Below are 21,779 nucleotides of genomic sequence, written 5' to 3' on the forward strand. Positions count from 1 at the left end.
GATTTCTGTTACCAAAATAGACTTTAAACACCATTTTGGGGGGTTTTCCTATAAGTGTGAGTGTGCATCTGCTTGTTTACATATATTGTACATATAAGTATGTGTATATTTATAATTTCTCATGCAAAGCTATTTAATATTTCTACCCTGATATACATTTTACACATTTATCTATTTGTAGGACCAATGACACCGGTTTCCTTTCCTTTAAAGAACATTTACCTGTGAACCAGATAGTTATCACTGATACAAACAGACCTAATTCTGAAGCTGCCTGGAGAATTGGTCCTCTTCGTTGCTATGGAGATAGTGGGTATCAGCTCTTTTCAGCATCCTTATACACAAACTCTATAAGAAGCTGGTGTATGTGTCTTTGTGTGTTTGTGTGTGTGTGTTTGTGTGTGTGTGAGGGACGCAGTTTTCACTAGTGATAACAGATACCTTCTAATAATTGCATTGTCTGATTGTTTCCTGAAATGAATTGTACAGTTTCTAAAGAAGGATATTATTCTAAATAATTTGCAATAAGGCTTTGAGTGCTATAGGTTCAAATTAAAGGTTTGTCTCTACAATGGGGGAATAAACTTACATATGAGAAATGAACAAGCATGATATGAATACAGTAGGACTTCCTCGTTCATATCCTTCAGCAACTAATTAATACTGAGAACTTGCTCTCTTCATTAATTAGAAGTAATATCCAACCATCCTGCCCATTAGTAGTTGAAATTATTATCGGCTATCAAATTTTATGATTCTCTTTTAAAGCTGCTGGTGTTGGTTAAAGCTGGTGGTTACCATTTTCTCCTATACAAAATTCCCCATTTTGTTCAGTGTGAAGGACTTCCTTTTGCATTTCCTTGTTTCCTCCAACAATTCAGTTCACTGTTTGAAAATGTTTATCAGAAGAGAAAAAGTTCTGGCCTTTTCTTCTCCGTGTAGATACATATAATTATATCCTTCTGTCTGCCTTCCCTTAGTTCTGCTTAGGTCAAATTAAAAAGTACCCCATCAACTTTTAAAAAATCCTTTTTGAATGATGCTCAGTATGTGATTTGCCTTTTTCCCAGCAATTATACATTTCCTGGGTTTAGAGCAAATATTAAATTTTATGTTTAGCAAAATGTAATAATCATGTTCAGACAACATGAACTGCCCTAAGCATCTATAGCTTAACCTGATGCTTTGATTCACACAATAAATAAGACAGTGCTTGGATACCTATAACACATTGGACAAAAAAACTACTCTGCCCTATTCTTCAGTAGAATTGTGTTTTGTGCAAATCTAGCCATTGGTCAATTAATCCAACACATCCTTTCTGTGATATATGTAAATCTATTTTTTAACCCAATGCAGTTCTCTGTGAAATTGTTTAAATGTATTTTCTATATTAATTCCTATTTATTTTGTGAAAAGTTTTTTTGCTTTTTTTTGTTTTAATCGCCCAAAATAATATGAAACTATCAATAAATTTAATCTTCCCAATACTTTTTTAAGCACTTCATGTCTTTAAAAGCAATTTGGTCCCTATTAAGGTCTATAGAGGACCTCACCTTTGGCCTCACTCATTTGGAAGAACTCTGGCTTATTCTTTCTTTATCACATCCCTGAAATCCTCAGTTCTCTTGGTCAGCAACCTGGTATTCTATAAAGTCATTACTCTACTGTAATCTACTGTAGACTCAACAAACATTTTCTCCAAGGAACACAGATTTATTGTACATCAGTCAGATAGAAGTATCTGGAAAGCTTCACAAGTTTTACTGGTTTTTCACCACGGTTTTTATTTTTCTCTATTTTAACATAGAATTTGAATGATTTTGTATCAAATGTAAGAGAGGGTTATGCTGTCCTAACTTATCTGCCCTTTGCAAAACTTCCATGGGTGCTTAACGAACTATTTTTTTAACTTCTTGATTCCTTGAAAGTTTATCACTGGAGTTGAAGTGCTGCTACTTCAGCTGTGTGTATGTATTGTATGGGGAATGATATAATTTCACAGGGTAAACGTTATATGTGAGTTTAGAAAGAAGTGTTTCCCAATTATCACCTGACCAGTGCACAAACGTGGCTGTTTGTGGTCATGCTAGTGAGTGTAATCCACAATATGGTGACTCTCAGTGATGGCATCCAAATTGCATGATTTTAGTCTAGTGATGCCTGACCATTATGCTATCAGGTTTTTGAAGTAGCACAAGATACACTTCTTTCAAGTATTTATAAACTAAACTTTGAACCTGGCATAGAATGACTCTAAAGATAAGTTTTTTGTCTGTTTCATAGAAGTGATTTCAATGTTATGCATCTAAAAATCTATATTTTCATTAGTGCTTTACTATTTATTTTTTGTATGATTTGATTCATTAATTTGGATGCAGTCATGACAAATAACAAAATGTATGAATGAATGGATGGATAGATTGGTGGGTGAGTGAGTGAGTGAGTGAGTGAGTGAGTGAGTGAGTGAATGATGCCCATACCTGCAATGCAGAAGCCCTAACATATTTTTCCTCCTAGGTTTCATTTTTCTGTTTTAATGAACTCTGACTAAAGGTTACAGTATTTCTTTCATTCTTCATTTATTTGCCACATATAATTAACTATAGAAAAGTTTGTGGTTCTTTGCAGGACAGTTCTGGAATGCAGCTTCTTTCAGCACCGAAGCTTCATACCTTCTCTTCCCCACTTTCCATGCCGAGTTCACTGCAGACATTTCTTTCTTCTTCAAAACAACCAAAATGTCTGGAGTCTTTTTGGAAAATTTGGGAATGAAAGATTTCATCAGGGTTGAAATAAGCTGTAAGTTTATCAACTGAAATTGTAGTGTATTGTTATTTTTTTTGCAGATCTTCAGTTTAGGTCATGAAATGTCTATGAAAAAACTAATTCATCCAGGTTATGGTTGTCCCGAAGATGTTTTTCCAAAAGGCAACTAGACTTTCTTGGTTTCTTCCTTGAAAATGCTTTGCTTCACATTCAAGAAGTGAAATATTTTCAAGGTGCCTTGAACCATTACCCCAAACAGAAGTGCATTCTTCTTCAAAGAGTTTCATCCAAATTAAGATAATATTATTATCAACTCTGCTGGGCAGCTGTCCCTTATTTGAAGCAGCACACAAAATTTGTACTTTTCACAGATAGTATACGAGTTATCAGCAGATTGCCTCTCCTTCTCTTCTTAGATGATGATATCCTTTTGGAAAGCAGCTGGCATACCAAATGAGGAAAGGGGAAGGTTCCAGAATGCCCAGAGTGTCATAATGGCCTGTGAAATAAACTATCTCTCTTTGAAATTAAATTGCAATTGCTGCCTAAAGTATTAAAGCAGGGATTCCCAACCCCCAGGTTGCAGCCCAGTACCTGGCCACAGCCTGTTTGTAACTGGGATGCACAAGCAGCAGCCTCTACTTGCACTGCTTCATTTGTGTGAGCAGTGGGCATAAATAATGCTGCGCCCTCAAGCACGTATGCCTGCTGTTTGCATAGAACCATCCCCCACCCCCCGCCGCCTATCCACAAAGCCTGAAAGGTTGGAGACCACTGTATTAAAGGAAAAAAAAAACTAATTTAAGTCATCTTTTTATCTGCTGTTTTAGTCTATTAATAGAAGATGTTGTGTTGTGGATTTAAAATGAAAGAAGGCCTTTCTGTTAGATGTTCCATCAGGCTGAACAAACCAAGAATGAATTACCATCATTTTGTAATATGGTTGTAATAACTTTGACATAAAATTTAATAAAATAAAGCCCCCAAGGCCCTTTGATTCATTAAACCTTTGGTAAAAGCCATAGCACATTATCACTAGATAATGAGGTATGGTTTAGTGTTAATTGCAGACGATCTCCTATTTGGGTGATACTTCAGTGTGTTGTATTTCATTCTCAAGGCTCTTATGTTTTCTTTAAAGTATACAATAAAAGCGAGACATTGACATGAAATTACATCAGAATAATGCAATCTGTCAAGATGATGGGTTAGCATGTGCACTGTAGAAATGAAAGAAATATCTGATGCAACGCTTAGTCAGTTTCTCCACTGGGTTATGATTTTCTCGTAGGGTAAATTATTATTCAGAGCTAAATGGCTGTGAGTACAGTGCACAAATCAGTTGAACTGTAAGGAGATCAATGTCATTGATTTCCTTCCATGAATAGAAGAGAGTTCCCAATCCCTATGTCTAAGAAAATGCATTTCTATGGATTGAAAGATTTTTGTGAGTTATGTACATACATATATCAATGGAGTGCAAACTTATCAGAAATCTATCTTCTCCCTTACATAGCTAGACGTACAAATTAGGGTCCAAATGAATGATTACAGCCATACTTCAGCTTTATTTTGTTAGTGTAATGAAACCCTGATGAAAATAATGTTGCTTCCATGCCCTAAATTTTTTAAGAAACTGGAAAAGGTTGATAAATCAGGGTTACAATTTCTGCCCAAAGGTATGTTTGGTGTACATACATTGTTATTATAGATCTCGTGTTGGCAATGTACCAGATGTTAGCTCTGCTCTTGTCCTCATGGAGATGAACCTCTATTAATCTTGGAATTGATTTTGCCCTAAATGTCATACTGCCAACTCTCTCATCTCAATTAGATTTCCAGTCCACAACTATGGTCTATGTACCCCAACTAATCCTCAGAAAATATGAGGTTGATTGCAGGGGTTAAGGTTAGGATTGATTAATTATTCAATTATATATGTCTTTCTTAGAACATAAAAATAAAAGACTTAATTCTCTCACCTGTTTATTTTTTCCTATTTATTTGGTTCTAAAGGCCAGTGTCTGTAACCTCCAGTTCTTGACAGACTGAACTAGGCAAGACTCAACATATCAATGATTTAACTAGCAGAATAACCTTTATGGCATTCATAGTTTGATTCTACTTTTCTTTAAATCATTAGGAATAGAAACTTGCTCTCATGTGTTTCTCTGACTTTCAACAGAATAAAAAGTGATATTTTAAGGGAGGGAGGAAAATTTAAAGAACAGTTTTAACAGCATGTGTCATTAAATTTAATAATACAATTTGAACAAAAGTTCTAGTGTTTGAAACATGTTTAATACTGTCTATAATATATCAACAAGTTGTACATCTGAATATAGCAAATGTAGGTGGAAACCATCCATTAAATGTTCACTTGCCAAAAATTAGGGCTGAGAATTTGCTATAGTTTTTTTAGACCTCTGTGTATTTTCTACAAGTTTACAGGCTATTTGGATGAGAATTATTGATTTTTTAAAAAAACAAACGTTAAATAAATAACACAATATTTGTGGCAATGTTCTATCTCACTGATCCATCACAAAGCAAGTACATACCTTCTATTTCATGAGTATAGCATACCTTCTATTTCATGAGTATAGCATACCTTCTATTTCATGAGTAATGCGTGAACATAGAGAAAATGAGAATAACTGACCAGGAATTTGATTTCACAAAGAAGGTTTAGGTCTGTGGATATGTACCATAATATATAGATGATTCACTATGTGGATTCAATAATCACATAAGGTTTATTGTTTCAAAACTCTTAAAATATTACTACCAAAGTAATGTACTTCTTGTTATCAGCAAAACATACTAAGTTTCACCTTATGCATTCCAGCTTCTAAAGACATCATTTTCACAGTTGATGTTGGAAATGGCCCTGTAGAGGTTACGGTTCAATCCCCCATGCCCTTGAATGACAACCGGTGGCATTCTGTGCATGCTGAAAGGAATCTTAGAGAAACCTCTCTTCAGGTAGACAACTTTCCAAAGAAGACTTTAGAAGCACCTGCTGAAGGACATTTTCGATTGCAGCTAAACAGTCAATTATTTGTGGGTAGGTACAATCACTGGTACTATCCCCTCCTTTTATTTTATTTTTTTACAAATGCTAGTCTCTTAAGGTAAATGAATATTCTTTTAACTATTGGATATTTGATATTACTGATTCCTCAATGAATTTGAATGGAAAGTTTAGATATTTCTACTATTTGAAGATGAATTTAACAACTTGTTTTTCTTGAATTTGTACACTGATATAAATTGTCCCACCAATGAATAACAAAACCAAAGACTAAACCATAGAAAAAAGCTCAGACAAATTCACAGAAAAAATTATAATAGAGAAAAAGAGAAAAAAATTATAACATTCCATTCTCAGACATGCATATAAATTACTATAGTTCACTGCCAAATTAATAGTGAACAAGAATCAGCAAATCCACAATCCTAGCTCTTTAGGTTACCATAATATTTTGTCTCCTTATGTGACAGAATATACAGCAATAACATAAAAGATAGAAAATGTGTTGTTGATATACCAAAAGATTAATTTTTGCATTCCTTTTGATACCTATTCAAGAAACAGAGTCCCAAAGGGCATTTAGTCACAATTTTTGCATATTCTTGAGATTATTCAACAGGTGCTTATTGAATTCCCAAAATTTCTCACCACTACATAATATTTAAGATAAAATTGAAATGTAAGTCTTTGTGAGATTATTTTCGCTATCTTATGTTTTACGAATAGAAATCCTACACTCTCCAAGTTATTTCTCATGCTTGAATTTTTTGGTTTGGTTTTGAACTGCAACTATTGCAACATATGGAGTCAATTTTCTACACCCAATATTCTAGATCTATGTATTTTTCTAGTTGCAAAATTATCAAATGAAGATGAAGTCAACAGAAATGATAAAGCTGGAGACTTAATTCATGGGAATCTCATGATTTACAAACATATAAGTCTAAGTACAAATCTCCAAAACCTATGTCTATATTATATTTTAGGTTACTAATTTTATTTCAATTGTTTCCACCACTTATACTATCATTGCACATTAGACTCTCACTATATTGCAGAAAGAACATCCTGCTTGATAATGAGGTCAAGAATGTATGTTCAATTAACAATACTGGAGGTGGCTAATGGAATAGAGAACCCACCTCCTCCTTTTGTGCATTTTGCTCCTTTCCCCTCTATCCTGCTCAGTTTCATTTTAATTGAATTTTTAAATATAGGATCTTTATCATTTTGTTTGTTTTATACGGCATTTTATTCGATGTCTATAAGGTACCTAGAGATGAGTTGGTAGAACACAATTTTTAGAAATAACTAAATAAATACTCCCTTGTACATTAATATGGAATCAATGGGAAATATATATTTTACAATATTGTACAATGAAACCTTAATAAGAATTTCATTTCTTAAAGGATCAGTTGTTAAAATATAAGCTTTACCTTGCTTATACCTGAAACAGGAGCATCTGCATCCAAACAGAAAGGTTTTATGGGATGTATTCGCTCTCTACATCTAAATGGACAGAAACTTGACCTTGAAGAACGAGCCAAAGTGACTCCTGGTGTCAAACCAGGGTGCTCAGGTCATTGCAGCAGTTATGGAAACATTTGCCAGAATGGAGGGAAATGTGTGGAAAAATCCAATGGCTACTTGTGCGATTGCACCAATTCACCATATGAAGGACCATTTTGCAGAGAAGGTAGGATGGCTGAATGGATTCTTAAAATTCCTTTTTGCTCATCCAGTTCACCTTGACCAAACTATATTATACAAAATGTCACTTTCTAATTTAAATTATCTAGATCAGTGGTTCTCAACCTATGGTCTGCAGACCCCTGGGGGGCCAAGATGTCATCAAAGGAGCCCATAAAGTCTTGAAGAAATGTTATTATTTGAATCTTGAATTAGGTCTTTGGGGTCTGTGGCCATGGTCCATGGCCTCAAAAGGTATTTAAAGGGGATCCATGGTGAAGAAAAGGTTGAGAACCACTGATCTAGGTTCTCAATAAATCTTGCATAAATTAATATAATATTTGGGTGAGAAGATGTGCCAGCTTTTTTCTTTGTTCAAAACCCCCACTAGATTCTACACAAAGGTTCCATAATAATAATAATAATGTATCTGATTTCAGAGATACATATATGGAGATTAGTAATCTAGATATAAAAAATAAATTGAAACCTGGAATGAGGTCATGTCTTCCAGAACACAAAACTATTTTAATTGTCATGACTTTTCTCATTTGAAAACTCAAATAACAAACAAGCAAAAAACTAGTTGAAGAATCCCTTGATGATTTATACTTTTATATGTCCTGTGGAAGTAACTTCTCATGGCTTGGGAATTAATTATTTTTGGTGTACTTACTTTTGTAATTATATGTTAATGCACTAAGATTATCATCTGAGAGGAAAAAATGGAACACACTGTTCAGAAAATGAAGACAATGTGTATTTGTCAGAACTTTATATATATTAATTTCTTATAGTGTACGAGAAAAAAACTTGGGCTTTAGATGGCATTTTAGATGGAGTGGAAAACCCTAATGATCCTCAATCTCTTTTTTAATAAAGATTATAGCCTGTTTAAGCATTTTAGTTCTAATTGTTACTGCCTCTTGCAAACTGGCAATGGCCCATTAACAGCAAGTGATCCTTGGCTACTTAAAATGGTTAGAAGAACATCATATAAAGTGCACAAGTCCTGTTTGAAAAATGAGTATGGTAAATAATAGAGTGCCCTCCATTCAAAGAAATGAGCTTAACTGCATTTTCATATTTTCAAAAAGATTTCATCTTTACACTGACAGCTTAGTCTAAACTAAAACATTACATTATGTTTAGTGACAAACTAAACATCACAGCATGAAATGGAGCTTGATTTGAAAAGACCCTTCTCTGACCCGGCAGACTTCAATCACCCTTCCTCAGTCTCCCCCATATTTACTTTCCTTTTGGAGAGAACAAATTATTTTGCTAGGTGAAGAGATCAAGAGTAGCATATTTTTGTGATCTTCCAAAGTCAATTTTAGTGAGTGTAATTTTTTTAAAAAATTTTCTAATCAACATGGCTTGTTTACGTTTTTCCCTTTTCCTAAAATAAGTCACACTGACAAATATTTTGACTTTTCATAGTGATTGTCACTGAGAAACCAAGAAAGCATGAATTAGAAAAGCACACAGCCTGCCAGGATCCATTCTATTATTTCCTTGACTGTTGCCAATGATTATTTTATACAACGTTTAAATATTTGAAAATGTTGCTGCTACTTCCCAGTATTCCAAACAATGAAACCCCCTAGGCAAAGTATTCATAAGGCTTCACTGAAAACCGCAACCTGCTGGGAGTTTGTCCTCCTCTATGGACTCACCTCTCAATTTTTACTGACTCACTTCTTTCAGTGAATCCAGAATCCATTCTCCTCCATATGTTTCAGCCTCATTTGGCCCCATGGCTTTTTCTACAGCCAACCAGGTAGCAACAGAGAAATACTGATATTATACTGCATGTTCAGTAAAATGCTTCAGGCTGGCAAAAGATTATCTGGTTCAATTATCATACTTCCTCTGAGAAAGAATACACGGACAGTCCTCGACCTACACCAGTTCATCTAGTGACCATTCAAAGTTACAATGGCACTGGAAAGGGTGATGTATGACCACTTTTCACGCATGACTGTTGCAGCATCCCCATAGTCACATGATCAAAATTCAGACACTTGCCAACTGACTCATATTTATGATGATTGCAGTGTCTCAGGTTCATGCGATCCCCTTTTTCAACGTTCTGACAAATAAAGTCAATGAAAGAGGGAAATTCATTTAACAACTGTGTTATTAATTTAATAACGGCAGTGATTCACTTAACAACTATGACAAGAAAGATCATAAAATGGGGCAAAACTCACTTAGCAAATGCCTCACTTAGTGTTGTGGTTTGCTGGCAGCCGGTGCAGCTGGCAGAGGTATTGGATAGTGAGGATGCAAGGGAACCAGTCAGGGAGTCTGGCGAGGACTTGGACGAGGGTCCTGCATCTGATGCAGGGATGGAGCCAGGACTATCTGAGAGTGGGGTGCTGCCTTTGGAGCCTTTGGAGTCTGACAGCAGCGAAGCAGAGGACCCAGGGGAGCCTTTTCCCAGTGCACATATGCACAGAGCTGCTAGAAGCTGAAGCAGAAGGGGCAACTTGGGAGTAAGGCTGGGAGGTGATTGCCCCTCCCATAAGGGATAAAAGTCAGTTCTCAATGACAAAGAGGTTTGCAGGAAGCAAAGCAGTTCAGTAATTTCCGAGTGCATCTTGAAGCTCTGTGCTCTGGTCATGGTTTATGTTAAGCCTTAATCGGACGTCTGTTTGTTGTCAAGCATTCTACAGCACTGAAAAGCATGCTCTTATCTGGAGGAACTGTGTATAATTACAGGAACTGTGTATAATAGTTTTGGCTACGAATGCAAGTAATTCCCAGCATCACATTAAAATAAGTTTTACTTTTAAAATCAGTGTGTTTTATTAAGTTTGACGAAGCCTGGGTCAGAACACTTAGCAACAGAAATGTTGGGCTCAATTGTGGTTGTAAGTCGAGGACTAACTGTATTTAGATTGTCAGATTTTGCATCCATATTGCAAATAAGGGGAAATAAAGATCCATCTATGGAAAGATTTGGATGTTCTTGGTTCATGTGAAATTCATATTTACCGACTGTAGACTGTAAAACACAAAGCACACACAAATGCATTTGTTTTGTTGATTGTAAAAATTCAATTTCAACAGCTCCAATAGTTTTCAATCTACTGCACTGAATCTGATTTGTGCATTTTCTTTGTATTTTTAGAAGTCTCTGCCGTGTTTGAAGAAGACACTTCTATTACCTACACATTCCAGGAACCTTATCCTGTAACTAAAAATGCAAGTTCTACCTCTTCAGCCATTTATGCGGGTACATCCATATCCAAGGAAAACATTGCTTTTACTTTCCTGACAGCAAATGCTCCAAGCCTTCTGTTTTACCTCAATGCTTCTTCTCATGAGTATCTGGCTGTTATTCTGTCCAAGAATGGTAAGTGTGAATGTAAAGCTTAACAATTCCATGACAATATAGCTTCAGCAGGACCTACTCAGAAAACAAAATTGAAGGGAAGCTTTGGAGCCGGATTGAATAAATACTGTCATGTTATGAATTTTAATTACCAGGCTAATCAAATTTTCTACTCTTGAACTTCCACACAGAACCATTAAAAATATGTCTTTTCTTAAAGAGCCATATTGCTGAAGGTAAATAATTCTGTGATTCACAGTTGCTGACAATGTATAATATTATTTGCATTTGGCAGAAATCCATTTGCTTCACATAATTTTTATGAAAATGAAAAAGGCTCATCCTCAGGGGTGGGATCCAACCAGTGTAAAACCACATAAAACGTGATTTTACGTTTTGCGCGCACGTGTATATCATCGTCAGCTAGCTGCCTGGACAGCTGAGCAGCACTGTGTGCAGCTGCGCAGCGGTTGAAAAAGCCCCTTTTTCCTGCTTTTTCAACTGCAGCTGGGTCACACAAAGCAGCTGCGGTTGAAAAAGCAGGAAATAAAGGTCAGGTAAGAGCCCGGTTGGGTGGGTGGACCAAAACAGCAGCAGACATAGAACTGGTTCTATGTATGCTCTCTGTCTGCTGTTCTTCAGAACTACCGGTTCTACAGAAGTGGACAGAACCGGTAGAATATCACCCCTGCTCATCCTCCAGGTAAGTATACCTAAGTGTGCAAGAGTGTCCATGGAAACACTGATCCAGTGATTCTTTGACACATTATATATCTATATTTCTACTTTTTCAAATTTATCTGTTATTAATTTTGTCATAGTTAACTTTAATCTTCATCTCCTTCATTTCTTTACTTCCTCTTCTGTTTTATCTTGATTAGTGATAGTTTAATATTGTTCTTTTATTTCTGTAATGAGGATAAAAAGTCCTGACATGGAGAAAGTCTACACAATCATGTTATTAACCCTAAATTGATAGGTTACAGTGAATTCCTGATGTTTTGCATTCATTTTTGAATGTTGAGAAATTTTTGTAACAATATTCTTCTATAAGTAAAGATACAAAACAATTCAACCTCAGTTTTTATTATAATCCTCAACATTTTAATGTAGTTTTCTATTGTTCCTTCCCATGTGTATTTGGTAGGCATATCCACAATATATCTACACGTTTTTAAAAACTTCTTGTATACGAAGATATACAGTATAAAAATCCTAAACTCCCCCCTCATGAAAATATTTCATTCCCCATTTTTTCAGATACCTAGTTATCCAACTATTAATCTTAAAATTTCAGTATCGGTTGCATCTCAGTGCAAAGAACAGTGGGAAACTAATAAGCTTTCTTTATGACCTTTACAGTGAGTTTGGATAAATCCCATTCATTGCACTGCCTTACTTCAGAGATGGTGGTGGGCAGATTCATAGCAGCTATTTGCAGTGTTAAATACAAATAATATGTATATTTATCTAGCCTATCATATTTGTAAAACCGGAATCAAAAGAAGCCCCATGCAGTGCAGAAGATTCAAATGCCTAATAAATTTCACCACTGCAGAGAAAGTTGCACCATTTCATTACTTTCTTTGTAGTTCTTCAGCTTCTCAGAAGACTCAGATATTTTTCCCTAACAAAAGTTGAACCAGATATTTGAATAGGCCCAGATTGCTTTTCCTCAATGGTGGAACTATAATATATAAATTAGACACTGACATTTTAATTCAAGGCTTGACTAGTAGAATTGATAAGTGTCTAGATAAGTCTGGTTCTAGAAATTTACAGTGACATCACTAATTATAATTTATTTTGTTCCATTACATTCCCTGATTGTTCCTGGAAGTTAAACTTCATTCATTTGTTTATGTGGCCAGTGCTTAGTTTTGTCATTACTGACCTTCATTTATTTCCTGAAATATGCTTTCCAATAATTCTTAGATCAGAAAAAAATGGTATTTCAAATGAATAATATGGAAGCACTGAATAAAAAGTTTAACTATCCAACCCTCAATCTAACATGACAATAATTCCTAATAATAATAATAATAATAATTCCTAATAATAATAATTATTATTAGGAATAATAATAATTCCTAATAATGCTGGTGGAGCTCCTGCTAACTGATCCGGAGCCCTCCTCTCCTTCCCCAGAGAAGTGAAGCTCTTTCCATCGAGCCCTATTAACCACACTGGTGGAGCTCTTGAACTGGATCACTTGGAGCCAGCGGAATGCAAACAACGTACCTTCATTTAAATCCCTCACACACCTGATAGAAGTATCTTCCACGCCAGACAACGTGTTTCCATTAATATCCCCCACACAGTTTCCCCGGAGCCACATCAGACAGCTGGCAGGGAGAAACAAGGAGGGAGGAGAAAGCCCTGAGGCTCTTAGGAGCCGAAAGTCACCCTGGATGAGTGGTAAAGGCAGAGGAATGCTTCCGTGGTCGCAAGGAGAGGAGAGTCTCATCGACTGACCCGAAGAAAACCCCTCCATCCGAACGAAAAAGAGAACTACCAGCATGGCTAAATCGAAGCCAGGAAGGCAGCTGAGACAGAATTGAAAAAGAAAGGAAAGATCTTGTAACAGCGTGCTTAGTCTTGGTAAGAATCACTCCAATTTCTGCAGTGGAATTTTCCTTGGAAAGTGGGACTCAAAGGAGAAAAATAGCTGCAATTAACGATCTGGAGTGACTGTCAGATTTAGTTAAAAAAAAAGATATTGCAACTAGAAGTAACTTTAAAAGTAAAGGACAGATTGGATTGGTTAACCCAAATTTCTGGACTGTATTTTTACTACTACTCAACTTGAAGAACTTTAGGAAACTATTGGAAAACAATCTTATTCAGAGACATATTGATTGGAGTTAAAGTGTTTTAATTAAGCGAGTTTTGCTCTCTTTCAAAAATCCAGCGTGCTTTGAACATTTTGTTACAGCCTATTGTTTACAAAGTAATAGCAGCAGCAATCAGAGCAATAAATTCCTCCCACCCAGTAAATCACAGCAAAACAATTAACAATTAACCAATTAACAATTAACAATTAAAACAATTAACCCTTTCCTTGCAGACTCTCAATACTACCTCATTACTTTAATCAAACACTGATTAATTCATTACCTCAAAACTAACAACTTTTCTACCTCATCGCCTATATCAGTGATTAGATAATCAATTTCTATAAAATATTTCATTAATGGTTGAATTGATTTATTGTTTTAATTGATTAGTGTGATTAGAGTGTTTAGTGCAAATAGTGTGATTACTGATTAGTTTAAAAGATCAAGATTCATGTAATTTAATTGATTAGTAAAATCAGTGATTTAGTGAATTTAATTGAACAGTGTGATTAATGATTAGTGTAATTAATTGATTAGAGATTAGTGTAATTAATTGATTAGGCTGATTGTTGCTTAGGAAAATTATTTGACTAGAGAGATTACTGCAATTGATTGATTGGTGTGATATTGGCTATACTGATTACCCAAAATTGTTCCATTAATTAATTTAATCAATGTACCATCTTAACAATCCTACCATGCCAAGAAAAAAATCCAATGCCAAACCACAACCTAAAGAGAAAGTAATCCCCACCAATGAACCACAAGACTCCTGCACATGCCTTAAATGCTACAAAATTCTAAAGGATAATGAAAATTCCATCAAATGTTCTCTATGTAACAAATACACTCATCATGACTGCTTGGGATTACCCGAGCAAATGATTCAATACCTAGAATCATCCAATGAGTTTCCATATCTCTGCAAATCATGCAGACCCAAACTGGATCTGTTGGAAAGAGTTGATACCATTGAAGCACGAATAACATCCCTTGACACCATAGTAGCATCCCTGGATGCCTTGAAAGAAAGATTATCCAACCTTGAAAAAAAAAGACACAACGCAAAAACCTGAACATCCAATAGCTACAAACCACATCTCTACCCAACAACCACAACTCAATCCACAACCTAATCCACAAAAAAAACATAAGCCAGACAAATAATGATATCCCAATCCTCATCAGAGAAGCTGTTGAGCATGAACGGAAACATCCAAACGCCATTTTATTTGGTCTAGAGGACATTAATGATAACGATGACATCACAACTGTCCGAAACATCATCAGTGATTATCAAGCATCAACCATCTCCCCTGATGAAATACTTGACATTTCCCGCATTGGCTGAGAGCTCAAAAACAGAGAAAGCTCTGTGGCCAACGCTTCTGCAGGGTCATTTGCAAAAATGAATCAAGCAAACGTAAATTCATTTTCACTATAAATTCACTCGCCAAAACCAACACCAACCATAAGAACCTCCATTGTCGCCCTGACCTAACCATACAGCAACATGCCCGCTCCCGTGTACTCTGCACTGAACTCAAAAAACGTCCAGACAATGGAGAGAAGGACCTGTACATTGACTACCATGCTGACTGTATTAAAAGTAAGTCACACAACCCACGACTCAGCTTTAACCACAACCCTACCTCAACCCATCCACCATCACACAAGACTAGGCACACACGCCTCTAACTACCTCAATTCCAACTACTGCTGGCGTTAAATGCAAGCTACTCAATGCAAGAAACCTTGCAAATAAAATAACTGAATTTCTCCTCTTACTAAATATGGCTAAATTCAACATCATATTTGTCTGTGAAACATGGCTCAACGCATCTCTCCCTGACTCCATTACCACAGTAAGAAACTATCATGTTTACCGATCAGATCATGAAATTCGTAGAGGAGGTGATGTTGCTATCTTCTATAAAAAGTCCTTACATCTAAAAAACATCCAAGTTACCCAGGAGCTTGCTCTTCCTGAGACCGTCATCTGTGAACTATCCTTAAATATCGCATTTCAATTCTTACCATGTTACAGAGTACCTGATTATGACATCGAACATATAAACAATCTAAATACACTACTAACATGGGCAGCATCCTGCCCACATGCTTTTATCTTTCTTGGTGACTTCAATCTACCTCATATTGACTGGACCCTAAATGAATGTACAACTGAACCCATACACACAACCTTCTACAATGCTGTTACAAATCTGGGACTGGAACAACTAGTAACCAACAACACTAGACTAAACAACTGCCTCTATCTCATCTTCTTCAATAGTTTGAATTTAATTTATGGAATACAAACTAAAGAACCCTTTTCCAGCAGTGATCACAATATGATTGACTTTTGTTTCAACATACGCCCACACAAAAATCATCACAATGATGTAATCCCCAATTATAACTTCAAAAAAGGCAACCGTGATCTTATAGACAACAATCTCTCATCCCTTGATTGGCAATCTCTATTCACTGGAAGCAATACTGTTGAAGACCATTACAACATATTTTTACTTGAAGTCAAAAGAGTTACCAAATTATATGTACCAACAACTCCCAAAACAAGGCAAAAAAACAGATTACCCATAACAATAAGGAAACTTCAATCCAAAAAGAGATCACTCTGGTGGAAAAACAAATCTGGTCACGTTGCCAATTTCAAAAGCTGATACAAAAATGTATGCCACCAGATAAAGACTGAATGCACCAATTATCACATTAAACAAGAGGAAAACCTTCTATGCACCAATTCCTCCCGTGCTTTTTACAATTTTGTAAACAACAAACTAAAAGACTCAAGGTCCATCCCACCCCTGATAGGACCTAATGGTAAAGACTGCAACAACGACACCATTAAAGCCAACATCTGTAACACATTCTTTGGCTCAGTATTTGAAAACAGCAATGGATCATGCCCAGTATTTCCTAGCTGAACCACAGACAACTACAATGATCTAATACATATCGATTTTACAGAAGACAATGTTAAAAAAGCACTATGCAATCTAAAACCATCTCTATCTATTGGACCGGACGGAATATGTGCCTACTTCTTTAAAAAGCTATCCACTGCCATAGCCGAACCTCTAAGCATAATCTTTGAAAAATCTTTCCGGACCAGCTCCTTGCCTAACCTATGGTCACAAGTCACAGTCATCCCCATCTTCAAAAAGGGAGACCCCAGCCTAGTTGAAAATTACAGACCAATCTCCTTATGCTGCATCACCTCTAAAGTCATGGAATCAATTATTAACCAATCCATTATCCTCCACTTAGAGACAAACAACCTACTCTCCAATAAACAATTTAGTTTCAGGAAAAAACTATCCTGTAATCTGCAACTCTTACACCGCAAAAACATATGGACTACACAACTCGATCAGGGTAAAGCAATAGACGCAATCTTCATAGACTTCTGTAAAGCCTTTGATTCAGTGGTACACGACAAACTACTCCTAAAACTAAAATCTTATGGTATCTCTGGACAACTGCATAACTGGATAGAAGCATTCCTGTCAAACAGACAACAAATGGTCAAAATTGGGAGTGTCCTATCAAATTTTGTACCTGTCAATAGTGGTGTCCCCCAAGGCAGTGTTCTAGGACCAACTCTTTTCATACTCTACATAAATGACCTCTGTGATCATATCAAGAGCAACTGCATTCTTTTCGCTGATGATGTAAAGCTGCTACCCTTCAAAAAGATCTTGACTATGTATCAGAATGGTCAAACAAATGGCAACTTCAAATCTCAACAAATAAATGCTCTGTCTTACATATTGGCAAAAAAAAATCAGAAAATAAAATACAAGCTGAATAATCAAGATCTTGTTGATGATCCAAGCTCTGTAAAGGACCTTGGAATACTCATCTCTAATGATCTAAGTGCTAGAGCCCACTGTAACTACATAGCCAAAAAGGCATTAAGTGTTGTTAACCTAATCCTATGTAGCTTTTCTCTGGCAATATCACACTACTAACTAGAGCATACAAAACATTTGCTAGACCAATACTCAAATACAGCTCATCAGCCTGGAACCCACATTACGTATCTGATATTAGCACAGTTGAGAAAGTCCAGAAATATTTCACAAGAAGAGTTCTCCACTCCTCCACTCATTGTAGAATACCTTATGCCATCAGACTTGAAATTCTAGACCTAGAAAACCTTGAATTATGCCGTCTTTGGTCTGATCTAAGTATGGTATATAAAATCATACATTGCAATGTCCTACTTGTCAATGAATGCTTCAGCTTCAACCATAACAACACAAGAGCACACAATAGAAAGAAACTCAAGGTTAACCGCACCAAACTTGATTGCAGGAAATATGACTTCAGCAACAGAGTGGTCAATGTCTGGAACACTCTACCTGACTCTGTAGTTTCTTCCCCAAACCCCAAAAACTTTAACCTTAGACTGTCTACTATTGACCTCACCCTTTCCTAAGAGGTCTGTAGGGGGCGTGCATAAGTGCATCAACGTGCCTACCGTCCCTGTCCTATTGCTTCTTTTATTTTTCTTATATGTACCCATTTCATGTATTCATAACTATGTATATACTTATACCTATTATCTTGTAAGCAATTGACAAATCAAATAAATAAATAAATAAAAATAAATACATTTTAACCTGTTATTAAGCTGCTCATCAGATGCCATTGAAATTGTTCAGGACCTCCTCTTTTTATATTCCCTGAAATAAAATGAAAAATATTAAGATTATAGATTATAAAGGACATCTAAACCTCAGCCATACTTTGAACTCAAAACTTGATTTAAATCATATCAAAAGATTTTTCTATATGCAGTAAAACTAATAACATAGATTCTTATTAAATCGGTGTATAAGACCATTACATCAATCAAAAGTCCTATGTTATCTCAATCTTGATGCCTTTTATGATGCAAGTTTGTGCAGGAAGAATGATTGCAGGTAATATCTTCTTGCGAAAGTAGCTGTTACAATCTTCATTTCAAAATGTATTAGATATTAGACAATAATTTGTTCGCTGGATAGGATCCTTGCCAGCCTCCAAAATTACACTAAAATAAGTTACGTATTAAAAAGCTGAAAGGGCTTTCTTTCCATTTCTGTAATAACTCCAGAAGCCACTTTCTCCTTGAATTCTTCATACAATTCTATAGAATAGAATAGAATAGAATAGAATAGAATAGAATAGAATAGAATAGAATAGAATAGAATAGAATAGAATACTTTATTGACCAAATGTGATTGGACACACGAGGTATTTGTCTTTAGTGCATATGCTCTCAGTGTACATAAAACGAAAAGATACATTCGTCAAGAAGCATAAGGTACAATACTTAATCATAGTCATACGTACAAATGTAATAAAATCATACTAGGAAACTATCAAAATAATTCGTAAGGATACAAGCAATAAAGTTACAGTCATACAGTCATAAGTGGGAGGAGATGGGTGATAGGAATGATGAGAAGATTAATAGTTAGGCAGAATTAATAAATAGTTGGACATTGTTAAGGGACTTATTTGTTTAACAGAGTGACGGCATTTGGGAAGAAACTGTTTTTGTGTCTAGTTGTTCTGGTGTGCAGTGCTCTATAGCATCGTTTTGAGGGTAGGAGTTGAAACTGTTTATGTCTGGGATGTGAGGGGTCTGTAAATATTTTTACAATCCTCTTTTTGACTCGCACAGTATACAGGTCCTCAATGGAAGGCAGGTTGGTAGTAATTGTTTTTTCTGCAGTCCAAATTATCCTCTGAAGTCTGTGTCTGTCTTGTTGGGTTGCAGAACCAAACCAGACAGTTATAGAGGTGCAGATAACAGACTCAATAATTCTTCTGTATAACTGTATCAGCAGCTCCTTAGGTGGTTTGAGCTTTCTGAATTGGCACAGAAAGAACATTCTTTGCTTTTTGACGGTGTTTTTGATGTTAGGTGTCCATTTTAGGTCCTGAGATATAATAGAACTTAGAAATTTGAAGGTCTCTACTGTTGATACTGTGTTGACTATTCTATTTTGATCTGGAATCCATTCTTTATTTTATTATATCAATACTATAGATATCCTGTAATATTCTGGGTGCAGCCCAACATACCTGGGTATACATCCGAAGTTTCTGGGAGATTTATTATGCTGAAAAAACCATTTATCTGATTACTAGCTATATCTACATGTGAAGTATGTAAATTCTAGAATAATTTAAAAATGAATTAATTTCATTACCATTGAGGTAATTTGTTCCCCTAATCCCAAATGTCTTATTAAATATTCTACTGTTTTACAAATGTTTTCAATAATAATGCAATAATTTCCTAGGTTTTTTCCTTATTCACAACAAATTTGATTTTTTAAAAATGTTCTTTCCTTATATATTGAATTTTAAACATAATAATAAAGCATACAATTAGTGCAATTTCAATGTAATACATCTCAAAGCATGATATACTTACTTCCTGAGTGTGTTTTATGGCATGTCCATTCAGTGCTTAATTAATTTCTAATTCATGTTTCCTACATTGTGATTCAGGTTATTTTCTGCCATATTACGTTGGATAAAATGTTGTAAATGTATCCCAAATACTTCCCAAATTAGTTGAAAGCATTTATCATGCTTTGAGATCTATTAAATCTTTGTTTTGTTGTCCCACACTTAGCATATTTTCCAATAAGGAAATAGTAGGAAATTACTAACTAGGATATTCTTATCCAAGGTGAATGGCATTAGTGTGGGTGTATGATCAAAAATTAAAATTTAACCAGTTTTGCACATATCAACTGAATTAAGCATCAGATGTGATATTAAAAATAATGTAGTCTTCAGCATGTGCCAGGTGGGGGAGATTTAAAAAGCACACTTTGACCTTCTGGGGTTAATAATTCTCCATACGTCCATTTAATTACTTACATTCCTGGATGTATCTGTAAAGAATAGTGCAACTTTTGGACTGTTTTCTCAAAACTTAATTCTGTTCTAATAATAGATCCAAAACTCAGTTAAAGACAATTGGCAACAATGATCCAACCTGTCCCAAAGGTGCTTTTTCAAAAGGCAGTTGGACTTTGTTTTTCCTTGAAGACAATTTTCTTCTCATCCAAGAAGCTTCTTGAGTTCTGAAGAACTGATTGGAAAGATTTATATTCCTTGCAGTCATGTGGTAGTTAGCACTCTCTTTGAAAGTGAAATATCTTCAGGGAAAAACAAAGAAAATTTTGCACAAATCTCTTTGGTTCTGTATTAATTACTCAGAAAGGTAGATCAACAAACAACATAAATTGCTTTCCCTCATGTTCCAAGCCTCTTATGATTCCAGGGGTTTCTGATATTTTGTCTTGATCAGACTTTTCAAAAACTTCAGTGAGAAAATGATTCCTAGATTATGAAAATTTGCTTTTAAGTGGCACTTAATAAACCTCCTCTGAAATTTCAGCAGAGAGAAATAATCCTAGAAATATTTCAATAGCTTCTTTTTAATTATTATTATTTTGAAAATGAAAGAATGAAAGTACTGTATTTTTCAGAGCAGAAGACACACTTTTTCCACCCCCAAAAGTGGGTGGAAGTGTCTGTGTGTCTTATACAGAGAATGTTGCCAAAGCCCCACCCAACTGCCGGCCCTCACACTTTGGCCTCTGCCTCCCAGCAATTTGCCTCCTTGCAGCAAACAGCCTGTTTCAGCTTCAGCACAGCCTGATTAGCACAAGCAGCTGATTGTCAGTTGGATCAGCCTCCTGATTATCAGATGTTTCAGGATGCAGGGATCGCCATTGCCTCCATGTGCCCCATTTTTGGCCCGTTCCAATCCCCACCACCCAAAATGGATAAAAAATGGGGCACGCAGAGGCTGAAAACTGAGTGTGCAGAGGCCAAAAATGGGGCTCATGGAGGCCGCAAAAAGCAATCCCTGCAGCCTAAAACAGCTGATCGTCGGGAGGTCGATCCAACCGACAATCAGCTGCTTGTCCTAATCAGCCTGTATTGAAGCTGAAACAGGCTGTTTGCTGTTTGCTGCAAGGAGACAAAATGCTGGGAGGCAGAGGCAGATTTTCTTGTTTCTTGTTTTCCTTCCCAAGAGCTATATGCGTCTCATACTGCA

General features: G+C 35.8%; 1 protein-coding gene across 2 annotated transcripts in view; it reads left to right on the forward strand.

Moving 5' to 3' along the window:
• The window catches only part of CNTNAP5 (contactin associated protein family member 5), a 402,137-nt gene that overhangs the window by 343,587 nt on the left and 36,771 nt on the right, over window positions 1–21,779 (forward strand). For both annotated transcript variants that reach the window (XM_087920476.1, XM_087920475.1), the window contains exons 15-19: window positions 182–309; window positions 2,632–2,802; window positions 5,618–5,836; window positions 7,263–7,502; window positions 10,635–10,859. In XM_087920476.1, the coding sequence (XP_087776602.1) occupies window positions 182–309; window positions 2,632–2,802; window positions 5,618–5,836; window positions 7,263–7,502; window positions 10,635–10,859 (983 nt within the window). The remainder of the gene's footprint in view (window positions 1–181; window positions 310–2,631; window positions 2,803–5,617; window positions 5,837–7,262; window positions 7,503–10,634; window positions 10,860–21,779) is intronic.

This window comes from Pseudonaja textilis, chromosome 1, assembly GCF_049901715.1.
Source record: "Pseudonaja textilis isolate UNSWEBS1 chromosome 1, rPseTex1.2, whole genome shotgun sequence".
NCBI lineage: Eukaryota > Metazoa > Chordata > Lepidosauria > Squamata > Elapidae > Pseudonaja > Pseudonaja textilis.